The sequence below is a fragment of the Myotis brandtii genome, unplaced genomic scaffold, assembly GCF_000412655.1.
Source record: "Myotis brandtii unplaced genomic scaffold, ASM41265v1 scaffold521, whole genome shotgun sequence".
Classification (NCBI taxonomy): Eukaryota; Metazoa; Chordata; class Mammalia; order Chiroptera; family Vespertilionidae; genus Myotis; species Myotis brandtii.
In genome coordinates, this window is record NW_005369870.1 from 2,814,491 (window position 1) to 2,826,285 (window position 11,795).

Here is an 11,795-nt window from a genome sequence, read left to right on the forward strand (position 1 = left end):
GTGAGGGGCTCCCCTACCCACTTGCTCCTTTTGATCCCCTTCAGTGAGTCTGCTTATCTCTGGGGTGGTGGCCCATTTCCGGAGCCGAGATCTCAAAAGATTACAAAAGAAAGGCAAAGAGAGTATGAAGAAGGAGGCAGCCAAAGATGGAATACTAGGTGAGATGGGACTAAGGAGGAGGGAGCAGGTGGGGGCGGGGGGAGGGGGAAGAACCAGGTTACAATGTGGGGAGAAAGCCAGATTTTGGGGTGCCTGTTCTGACCGGTAGAGTGGAACTGGCCTGAGGGCAGGGGCCTGGGGACCTCTGCTGAACTGCTCTGCCCAATCATCTCCTCTGCAGCGATGGAGTGGCCAGGCCCTAGGGAGAGCAGCTACCCCGTCATCATTCAGCTGCTCCCAGACAAGTGTCTTCAGGTTCTGGATATGCGACTCTCTGTGCTGCGCACCATCCAGCTGCGGCCCCTGCAGCAGGTCAACCTCATTCTGTCCAACAACCGTGGATGTCGCACCCTGCTGCTCAAGATCCCCAAGGAATATGACCTGGTACAGCCCATCCTGCCTCCCCTCTCACAGCGAGTCCTCTCGAGTCACCCTCTTCTTAGCTACAGAGCTCATCGTGAAGGCTGATTGTGGGAGAGGCACTCCTTTCAGAGGTCCCCTGACCCTCCTTCTGACCCTCTTGGGCCACTCACCTAACCCCAACCTAAGGTTCTCTGAGGGGAGGCTGAACCAGAAGCTCAAGCTCTGAGCATTGGCTCGGCCTTCCTCCCACCCAGGTGCTGCTGTTTAACTCCGAGGAGGAGCGAAGAAGCTTCATTCAGCATCTGCAAGACTTCTGTGTGCAGTGGGCTCTGGGTCTCCACAGGGCTGAGATGGGCGAGAATGAGCTGTTCAGGAAGGCTGTGACCAAGCAGCAGCGGGGCCGCATCCTGGAAGTCTTCTTCAGACACCTTCTTCAGGTGCTATGGCTGTGCCTTTTGAAGATAGGACCAACCCATGGGTTGGAGGAAACCTTGGCCTGATAGGACTCTATATGGGTGAACTAAGTTTCTGCTGTGTGGGCTGGAGACATCCTAGCTTTGCCACTCACTATCTGTGTGACCTTAGGCAAATCACATGACCTCTGCTCTGTATCTTAGTTTCCTCATCTATAAAACAGCCTATTAAAATAGGATTCATCCCATTGGGTTGTTGTAAGGATTCGGTGAGACAATCTACATTAGTGGCTCTCAAAGTGTAGCCCCTAGACAAACAGCAGTAGCCTGAACTTGGAATTTGTTAAAAATGCAAATCTTTAGCAGCCCTCACCCCCCTCACCTTGCTCCAGACCTAGTGAATCAGGAACTCTGGGGTTGGGGCCCATAAACCCGCCAAGGGATTCTGATACACTCCAACATTTGAAGAACACTGTTCTATGTAGTGTTTAGCCCAAATGCTTGGTACAGCAGATCTTCTGATATCTTTGATGAGATGACATAGGAACTTAACTCAAGCTTATATCATGAGCCTATGGTAAAATTGGTTTTGTTGTACCTCGTTTTGCTTAAAGTCACAGGACCTATTGATGACATTGAGGACTTAACTGTACATTGTAGACATTTAACAAATGGTTGCTACATATAAATGACTTTTAAAATCTTTGAATAATGTGCAGAGACCAAATCAGGCACATGGCAGCTTGTCTGAATTGGTAAGAGAACATATCTCTAGCCTCTTCCTGCCTGTCCACCCATGTCAACTACATCTTCTGTCCTCAGTATAAGCTTTCTCACTGAGCATTCCCAAACCTTGCCCCTTGCTGCTCCAAGCCAGGCCCAGCACCATTCCTACTGTATAAAGTTCCTGGATCTTGGTTCCAGGGAGAAAATGCTAGAGATTGAAGCCACTCCCTCTACAGGAGAACAGGGGCCCAAGTCAGGAGTATATCTGAGGACTAGGAGTAGCCACCAGGGCTTCCCTTTCTTAGTTGGACTTTGGAGAGATGTGAAGGGTCACTGAATTGCATTCAGCCAGGCCTCACTTCCTTCTCTCCTTCCCTCTACTGCTGCCTGGGTACAGGCGCTGGACATCGACCAGGCTGGTGCAAGGGCTCAGCCCCTGGACTCGCCACAGAAGGTACGAGAGGCTCTGACATGTGAGCTGAGTAGGGCTGAGTTTGCCGAGTCCCTGGGCCTCAAGCCCCAGGACATGTTTGTGGAGTCCATGTTCTCTTTGGCCGACAAAGACGGCAATGGCTACCTGTCCTTCCGGGAGTTCCTGGACATCCTGGTGGTCTTCATGAAAGGTAGGCGGATGGTGGGCCATTCCAGGAGCCAGGGTTCTTTCAGCAGAGAGATGACCTGTATCCCCCTTTCTCTTCCCAGGCTCCCCAGAGGACAAGTCCCGTTTGATGTTCACCATGTATGACCTGGATGAAAATGGCTTTCTCTCCAAGGAGGAATTCTTCACCATGATGCGGTACGGGCTGGGCCCTTCTAGCCCTGAGACTTCCTGATGTTTTCAACAGGAAAACAAGTCAGGTCAGAGGAGTGTAGGCAAGGAGGCAGCCTCCACTGAGAGCTGGCCCTCAGTGCGTCCTAGACTCTCAGAGCAGCCAGCTTCACAAGTTTGTCCCTTCTGTCCCCAGTATAAGCCTTTCTCACTTAGCATTCCCAAACTTTGCTCCAGGAGGGTCAATATCTGCACTTTCACATCAGCCAGAAAATTCTCCCTCCCTAGTTAGAAAAAAAACAAAAAACAAAACCACAACCAACACTAATATGACCACTAACAAAAGTCCACTAACCCCTTCTGGATGCTTCTGGATCTTTGTGAAGTCTACAGCATGCCTAACACTGCTCTATACAGTGAAATCACAGGTGGATGGAGCATGGACAACCTTAGTCACTCTTCCAATATTAATCACCCTGATTAGCAGGAGGAGGAACACAGACAGTTCCGCTATTTTTTGACCCTTCTCTCTTACTGCCCCTTAAGCCATTTCAGGTTGTAGTGTCTTGATAAAGATCAGTTTTGAGACTTCTTATTCCTTAAGACAATGCTCCAGCAACACAGTCCCCTTCTGCTCTATAAGGATGGGGTTCATGCCTTCTTTGTTTCCTGCTGAATGCACCTCCTCTATGCTGTGATTGGCACATAACAGGCATTCAATACATGGTTAACTGAATAAGATGGAATAAATGAACAAATGAATGAATAGAATGCATACAATAGCTCAGGACCTTTTAAATGTTCTCCCCATTTAAGCCTTTCCATTGACTTCTGTATTCCCCTTGACTGCCTCATCCCTCTCACAGTCCAGATACCACAACTGGACATGGGCTTCTAGAAGGGATGGGGTGAAGTTAGCTGACTGCAGTCTGTACCGCGCTGGGTGTGCCATTGCAGGCCCAGGCTGGAGTACATCCTATGGAATTTAGGAGAGGGTCCCTGCCCCCAAGGCATGAGCTTCCACCTTCTCATCCTATACTCATGTGTGGACCTTCCTCAGTCTCAGTGGGATGATGTGTTTCTCAGTGTGATGGCAGTGCTTGCTGTTCTGTGTGGGAAAAGCTCTTTTTCTTCTGGGCTCATAGTTTCATCCCAAAGCACAGCTTAAGAAAAGAGTTTGGCTACTGCTGCTGCCACTATGGGTGCTGTCTGATTGGGTGTGGAAACAATCCTGTCTGTGCTTTGAGGTTTTGGCACGAGGAAGCAGCAACCATTGCAGCTATCTCCCCCCTCCCGCCCCCAGTTTTCTATGCCCCCACTGGACTGTGAAAGGGGGAGCCCAGCGATGGTGTGGGAGACATAATACAAGAGAGATCCTGTCAGAGGCAGAGACCCTGTCATGGCACCATGGCATACCTGGACATGTCCCTACACTAAGTGGACATTCATCCCAGCTGTAGATGTCTCCCTGTTTGAAGGTTGCTATCTTTCCTTGGTCAAGGTCATTTTCAGTTTTGTTCTGCCTTTTGAGCTCGTGGTCACCCCACCCAGCTTAGTGTCGGGTACAGGCTGGATGAATATCTTCTCAGTGTTATTTCCAGGGTCACTGGCAACAACATTAGATCATCCATGGCCCGCCCCACTCTGCACCTGCCTGAGCCTGACCTCGCCAGGTAACAGGCTGCTCTCTCTGGTCCTCTCCCAGGTCCTTCATTGAGATCTCCAACAACTGCCTGTCCAAGGCCCAGCTGGAGGAGGTGGTGGAGTCCATGTTCCGGGAGTCAGGCTTCCAGAACAAGGAGGAGCTGACATGGGAGGACTTCCACTTTATGCTGAGGGACCATGACAGTGAACTCCGCCGCACGCAGCTCTGTGTCAGAGGTGAAGGTGTGTGAGTATGTAAGGAATGGTCAGAGTCAAGGAAGGGTGTGTCCTCAAAACGAGACTTCCTGATGTATAGAACCCAGATCTCATTTCTGTCTTAGTCCTTGGTGCTTAGCACTGAGTCAGGCATGTGTAATCAAGGGTGTACTACAGCCCTGCACAAAAATGCCCACTGAAGATTCAAGAGTGAGCTGAAATCCAGCCTACATTCTGCCCACCAAGCCGTGTGCATTGGTCTGGATTGTATCTGGCCAGAGGAAAAGGCACTGCTTTCTTTACACAAAGGATCTGCAGGCCCAGGCATCTACCTGGAGAGGGTTCCTTTTCCTAATGGCACAGAATTGCCACATTGTCTAGCAGTGGCTGCCCTGTGTGCAGTGTGGGGAGTGAGGGCAACAAAGCTGGAGCAGGAGATAGGACATGACCAAGTCACTGACAAGTGCCATGGCACCCTTCCCAGAGGGCTGGGTGGTGTTGGAGGGACAGTCTTCCACCCACCCCGCCCACCTCATGGGGAAGCCTCTTTTGTTCTCTCCAGGTGTTGGAGACATCTTTAAACCAAACATCAGTTGTCGAGTTTCATTCATCACTCGAACTCCCGGAGAACGGTGAGAGGGAATGGGGCATTGGGAAGTCCATTTGGCCAGGTACCCTGCAAAGAAATGAAGAAAGTAGGGCTGGCTGAATCTGACCCTGGGGTCAGTCATTGACCTATGAAAGTTACTCTTAGTGCATGGCTAGTCCTAGCCCAAATTCCAGCTGCCTCCCACACCCCATGCTGCTCAGGAGCCTGGCTCTCTCCTGCCACTCCAGGACAGAACCATCCTATAGAACAGATGACCAGATCATATTTATTCATTCTGCCTTGTCTCCTGTCTGCTCCTCTCTGACCAGTTTTATGGGCAAGTTGTGTGAGCAGGATGGGTCATAGGATCCACTCCTACCCCACCCCACCCCATCCCCGAGCTCTGACCTGACAGTTCTCCTCTGGCTGCAAAGACAAGGGGAGAACTAGACCCACTTTCCTTTTCTCAGCTCCTGCTCCCAGAGAGGGGGGCTCCCTGCCTCAGAAGTCCCAGAGCTTGGAGGACCTGGGCTGAAGAAGAGGTTTGGCAAAAAGTGAGTGTTTCCTATACCCCTGGGCCCAGGAGACATGGGGAGAGATCTCAGGGTCTTTGGGTTCTGCCCACACCACCTTGACACACAAGAGACCATCCTGAGTCTTATTCCATCAGTACCTGACTTGACTGGAGGGCTATAGAGTCAAGTGATCAATATCCTAATCTTCAGGCCAGAATCTGGCACTCAGACGCGACACCAAGTCTCCTGGCTCCTGCCTACTTTGGGCAGAGCAGTGAAGCCTGTTCAGGGAGCAGGAAGAGGGAAGGACAGAGCAGACAGGAGGAAGAGGGAGTGGAGTAGGGTAGTGGGGAGACAAAGGAGGGGGTGGATAAAACAAATAAAGATGAGAGGCAAAGGTTTGGGGGGTTGGGAGTCTACCCCCCAAAAACTTATTTTGTGGCCCATCCTGTCCCCCAGGGAGTCACCAGGTCTCCTTCATGGGGTGATATTTTTTAAATTTATATACGTTTTTATTGATTTCAGAGAACAAGGGAGAGGAAGAGAGAGATGGGAACATTAATGATGAGAGAGAATCATCGATCAGCTGCTTCCTGTACGTCCCCCATTGGGGGCTAGCAACCCAGGCATGTACCCTGACCAGGGAATGGGACCGTGACCTCCTGGTTCAGAGGTCGATGCGCAACCACTGAATCACACCGGCCCGGCTGACATTTAGGGGAAGCCAGGGTGCCTTGACCTTACAGCTAACTGCCTTCCCAGCTGCAGGGCAGCGGTGATCTCTCCGCCGCTGTACACGAAGGCGCTGCAGGAGAAGAGGCAGAGGGGCCTGCTGGCCCAGAAGCTGCAGCAGTACAAGCGTTTCGTGGAGAACTACCGGCGGCACATCGTGTGCATCACGATCTTCTCAGCCATCTGTGCGGGCCTGTTTGCAGAGCGCGCCTACTGTACGAGCTCTGGTTTGGGGCAATGGATGGGCGAAGGGAAGCCCTCTGGTTGCTCTTCCCGCTCCTCAGCGTCCCACTCTGTCCCCAGACTATGCCTTTGCCTCGCCACCCTCGGGCATCGCACAGACCACCTTTGTGGGCATCATCCTGTCGCGGGGCACGGCCGCCAGCGTCTCCTTCATGTTCTCCTACATCCTGCTCACCATGTGCCGCAACCTCATCACCTTCCTGCGGGAGACCTTCCTCAACCGCTACGTGCCCTTCGACGCCGCCGTGGACTTCCATCGCTGGATCGCCATGGCTGCTGTTGTCCTGGCTGGTACGTGGCTCCTGGGGAATCTCACTGCTGCAGGCCCCTGGGACTAGCTGTGGGGGAAACAGTGAGGTGACTGGAACTACTTTTACTTCCATCTCTCCCCCTGTTCCTCCTCTTTCCCTTGGAGATGCCCAGGGTGGCATCTCTAACGGTCTGTCTCTTTCAGTTCTGCACAGCGCTGGCCACGTGGTCAATGTCTACATCTTCTCAGTCAGCCCCCTCAGCATGCTGGCCTGCATCTTCCCCGGCGTCTTTGTGGATGATGGGTCAGTTCTGGGAGGGTCCCCTAGGGACACCTGGGCACATCCAAGGGTATAATAGAAAAGAAACAGATGGTCCCAGACACTCCACTCCCTCACTGAGTGAGGGTGAGATGCCAGCCTCCTTGGGGAAGCTGAGAAGGGAATTCCTCAGCCTCAGGAAGGAAGCTGGCCATGATTGGCCAGGGAAGGAGCTTGGGAGATGAAGTTGGAGACTCTTTCCCACATGCACCTGACACACATCTCAGCCTATTAGCCATTCACTGGGCACACAGGTATGGAGCACATTTGATGTGGTCATCCAGGAGCCAGAGAGTAGGGATGCCAAGGCACATGCAATCACTCAGCAAATACTTACTGGACGTTTACTATGTGCCTGGCACTGTTTGAGCATAGGGATAGGGCGCTGAGCAAAACACATACCCCTGCCCTCACTGAATTTATAGAACATGAACCAAGCACTGAAGGAAGCAAAGATCAGGCACAGTAGGAGAGTTCAGGACAACACTGGAGGAGGAATTGCTGCGAGACCAGAGGATGGAACTGCGGGTGATTGGGTGGCATGTTCCTTGGAAGGATGGTGGGCCCTCTGGGTGGAGGCCCAGTCACCTCAGCCATCAGGGCCGGCAGGAAGAGAAGCATGTTGTGACCGTGCCGGAGCCCCTCCTGCCCCAGCCAGAGGTCCCATGTGCCTTTGCCCCACAGGTCCCAGGTTCCCCAGAAGTTCTACTGGTGGTTCTTCCAGACAGTCCCAGGTAGGGAGTGGGGCTGTGTGAGGGAACTGGGGGTACGGTCTGAGGACTTCTGCTTTTGTCTTCATTTTCCCATGAACACATATGTGTGTATAATAATTAGCGATTCTCTTGCTAGCCTCCAGGACAAGCCCCAGCTGCAGCCCCCTCAGGCAGGCTGTCCTGGGAACTAGGGAGGGATGAGGGAGGTCAGGGAAGGAGGGCAGAATGGGGGAAGAATGCTCTTTGCATTCTCAGTCCAGGCTGAAGTCCTGAGATGCTTCTCTGTCCCTGCATCCCATACCTCCAGGTATGACAGGAGTGCTTCTGCTCCTGGTCCTGGCCATCATGTATGTATTCGCCTCCCACCACTTCCGGCGCCGCAGCTTCCGGGGCTTCTGGCTGACCCACCATCTCTACGTCCTGCTCTACATCCTGGTGAGGGACTTTTCTGGGCAGGGCCCGGCCATGGGGTAGGAATGAGCACTCATGATGGGAGGGGGAACAGGCTGAATTGGACACAGGATCTCAAACGGAGACCTTGAGATCTGAGATCCCAGTCTCTGAAGCTGATTCCATCCCCATTACCCAGCCCAGGCCCAAGGCCCAAGCAGAATGTATCTGGGCAAGGGGAGGGCAGGAAGGGGGCCTGGCTGGGCCTCAGCTATACTAACTGGCTGTGTCTCCAGATCATCATCCACGGCAGCGTTGGCCTGGTCCAGCTGCCCCGTTTCCACATCTACTTCCTGGTCCCGGCACTAATCTACGGGGCAGACAAGCTGGTGAGCCTGAGCCGGAAGAAGGTGGAGATCAACGTGGTAAAGGCCGAGCTGCTGCCTTCAGGTACCAGGCCTGGCCTGACCCTGGGTGGGGAGCCCGGGAAGTTGACTCAGGGTGTGTGGGACAACAGCTTCCCAGGCCTCCTACCCCGCCTTGAGATAGCCTCTCTGGGACCCCTGCAGCATTCCTGATGCAAGTGCAGTCCCCGGAGGACTTGTAGATAGTGTGAAGTGACTAGAAAAGAGATAGCTGAAAGTGCCGATGAAGGCGTTTAAGGACAAGAGAGACCCCCACATGTGTGGCCTGGGTGCAGGGCAGGAAACCATATATCCCTTTCACAGCCAATTCTGCAGAACAATCCCCTTTCAGAGATAGGCCAACGGCTCGATTGTGAGACTCTGTTGTTGAGAGCCAGTGCTGGCTAAAGTGGGCATTCACATCACTGTAGAGGGTGATGAAGATGATTTTAGGTGTCAAGGAACCACCCAACCTTTAGGACTCACATAGTAAGAAAATTAACCTCATTTCTACTTTATTTCAATCAAGATTACTTAAGGACAAAGTTGCAACATGGTGTTAGTTGGCTTTTGTACTCTCCAATACCTGCAAATCTCCTTCTTCAGCAAAGAGAGAACAGGCCAGAGGTTCAGCTGTGGTCAGGCCACAAAGGGTATCCAGAAAAAATTTGATAAAACATGGTGCCTTCTATTTAGAGGACATGATATTGGTTTTCCACCAACCTTAGTGACCTAAACCTAGTTGTCAAGGTAAATCAAATTGAAAAAGTAAGTCAATTCAAAGAAAAACATAAGTGATAGTTCAGGAGTTATGCAGATATGGCTATAGCAGTGGAAGTTTGGTAAGTACTGAGTTGGCCCCTGGGGAACCGGTAGGCTTATATCCAGGACAGTGGTATCGGACCTGAATCCTATGTGGGAAGAGAGATCTGAGAGAAGAGAGGGGCTACAACAGGGGAGCAGAGAAACTCTCATGTTACCCAGGAAACAGAGGAGGGGGTCCTCTGACTCCCAACCCCAGGAGCCCAATTTGCTCAGACCATGTGACTGTTCCCTGTGCCTCAGGCATGTGGAGAGGACAGGGTACCTGCCAGTCCTCAGGTTCCAGAAGCAAGCCTTCTAATCCCTGCCCTTCTCTGCCCGTGACCCCAGGGGTGACCCACCTGCAGTTCCAGCGGCCCCCAAGCTTTGAGTACAAGTCAGGACAGTGGGTGCGGATCGCCTGCCTGGCTCTGGGGACCACCGAGTACCACCCCTTCACACTGACCTCTGCGCCCCATGAGGACACGCTCAGCCTGCACATCCGGGCGGCAGGGCCCTGGACCACTCGCCTCAGGGAGATCTACTCACCCCCGACCAACGGCTGTGCCAGATACCCGAAGGTGCCCATGATTGGGAACCACTTGGGGCTCTGGCATTGGCAGACGTGTCTCTGTCCTCCTCCTCCCAGAGTCTGGAAGCACCAGATACCTCAAGGCCAAGCTGGGAGAGGGTTGTTTGCCTCAGAATAGGCTAGAATGTACCTGCATCTTTCTTCTCCTTATACTCACTCCCCGCCCCCTGCCCCCGCCCCATTTCTAGCGTCAGAGCTGGGGCAGGTCTAGGCTCATTCCATCCCCCTTCTGTTGGCAGCTGTACCTCGATGGACCATTTGGAGAGGGCCACCAGGAGTGGCATAAGTTTGAGGTGTCAGTGCTGGTGGGAGGGGGCATTGGCGTCACCCCCTTTGCCTCCATCCTCAAAGACCTGGTCTTCAAGTCATCCTTGGGCAGCCAAATGCTCTGTAAAAAGGTGAGTGTCTCTCTCCCATTCTTCAAAGGAATCCGAATAGATGGACTGTGTTCCCACATCACAACAGAACAGCATTAGAAAAAGCCCCTGGCTCATAGGCACTAGGTCTGCCAGGGCCATTTATACCAAGTTTCCTATGTATCAAATGTTCTGAGGGAGGGTAGGAAGTGTAGCCAGAAGGGCCTCTGCTTGGATCTGTTGTTTAGAAGCCTTGGGCCAAGCTTGTGGGTCCTGACAGAGGGTCAGTGTCTGTGGGTAATCTGGGGCTTCCTAGCCACTCAGGGGAAGGCACGCGGGATGGAGGAACCTTGAGTTGAGTCCTCAGCTCCAGCCATGTGTCCCCAGATCTACTTCATCTGGGTGACACGGACCCAGCGGCAGTTCGAGTGGCTGGCTGACATCATCCGAGAGGTGGAGGAGAATGACCACCAGGACCTGGTGTCCGTGCACATCTACATCACCCAGCTGGCTGAGAAGTTCGACCTCAGGACCACCATGCTGGTACGTCAGGGCCGGCCGGGCAGGATGGGTGGGTAACCATCTAGGCTAGGAGCTGCCCTGGTTCTGCCTGGCTCTGACCTTCTTCCTCCAATCATTCTTCTACCAGTACATCTGTGAGCGGCACTTCCAGAAGGTGCTGAACCGGAGTCTGTTCACGGGTCTGCGCTCCATCACCCACTTTGGTCGCCCCCCTTTTGAGCCCTTCTTCAACTCCCTGCAGGAGGTTCACCCAAAGGTTAGTCCCAACCTCACCCATCTTGGGACTCTGGCCTTCCTCACCAGGACATCCTGACCTGTAAGCACCCTATGGCTCTATCTTGAGTGGAACCCCCCCCCCCACACACACACACACTGAACTTGGCCCCAAGATAAGGAAGGCTTAAACTCCCCACCCCCTTCCCATCTCCAGCTCAAGTCTCCTCCTTGTGGTCTGGGGTTGATGCCCTGGTCACTCCAGTCAGGCTTCAGAAGCAGCTTCCTCCCGGAAGTGAGCCTCTCAAGCCTGCAGGACCCTTCTTTCTGAAACCACTCTCCCCACATGCACTTGACAGGTACGGAAGATCGGGGTATTCAGCTGCGGCCCTCCAGGAATGACCAAGAATGTAGAGAAGGCCTGTCAGCTCATCAACAGGCAGGACCAGGCCCACTTCGTGCACCACTATGAGAACTTCTGAGCCCACCCTCCCTGGTGCCTGCTTCTCCTCCGAGGACTAGCCCACCTGGCAGTTTCTTTGTCAGAATTCACTTGTGGCCTCAGTTGGACAGCCGCTCCCTCATTACCCCACATCCACATCTCCCATGCTCTGAGAAGGGAGAGGAGCCCTGGCCTGTATGGCTTAGTTGGTGGAGCATCATCCTGTGCATTGAAAGGGCACCAGTTGGATTCCAGTCAAAGCACATGCCCAGGTTGCCAGCTTCATCCCTAGTAGGAGGTGTGCAGGAGGCAGCTGATCGATGTTTCTCTCTCATCGATGTTTCTAACTCTCTATTCCTCTCCCTTCCTTTCTGTAAAATCAATAAAATATATTTAAAAAAACAACTGTGGTACATCTACATAA

General features: G+C 52.9%; 1 protein-coding gene across 1 annotated transcript in view; it reads left to right on the forward strand.

The window, feature by feature from the left end:
* Positions 1-11,648, forward strand: part of DUOX2 (dual oxidase 2) — a 22,440-nt gene extending 10,792 nt beyond the window's left edge. The window contains exons 17-35 of the mRNA XM_014548826.1: positions 45-158; positions 341-543; positions 777-959; positions 2,059-2,284; positions 2,364-2,457; positions 4,136-4,317; positions 4,853-4,922; positions 5,350-5,433; positions 6,157-6,341; positions 6,430-6,660; positions 6,824-6,923; positions 7,623-7,672; positions 7,959-8,086; positions 8,338-8,491; positions 9,598-9,827; positions 10,078-10,236; positions 10,582-10,737; positions 10,844-10,972; positions 11,289-11,648. Coding sequence (XP_014404312.1) covers positions 45-158; positions 341-543; positions 777-959; positions 2,059-2,284; positions 2,364-2,457; positions 4,136-4,317; positions 4,853-4,922; positions 5,350-5,433; positions 6,157-6,341; positions 6,430-6,660; positions 6,824-6,923; positions 7,623-7,672; positions 7,959-8,086; positions 8,338-8,491; positions 9,598-9,827; positions 10,078-10,236; positions 10,582-10,737; positions 10,844-10,972; positions 11,289-11,411 — 2,801 coding nt within the window. The 3' untranslated portion in view covers positions 11,412-11,648. The remainder of the gene's footprint in view (positions 1-44; positions 159-340; positions 544-776; positions 960-2,058; positions 2,285-2,363; positions 2,458-4,135; positions 4,318-4,852; positions 4,923-5,349; positions 5,434-6,156; positions 6,342-6,429; positions 6,661-6,823; positions 6,924-7,622; positions 7,673-7,958; positions 8,087-8,337; positions 8,492-9,597; positions 9,828-10,077; positions 10,237-10,581; positions 10,738-10,843; positions 10,973-11,288) is intronic.
* The last annotated feature ends 147 nt before the right edge of the window (positions 11,649-11,795 follow it).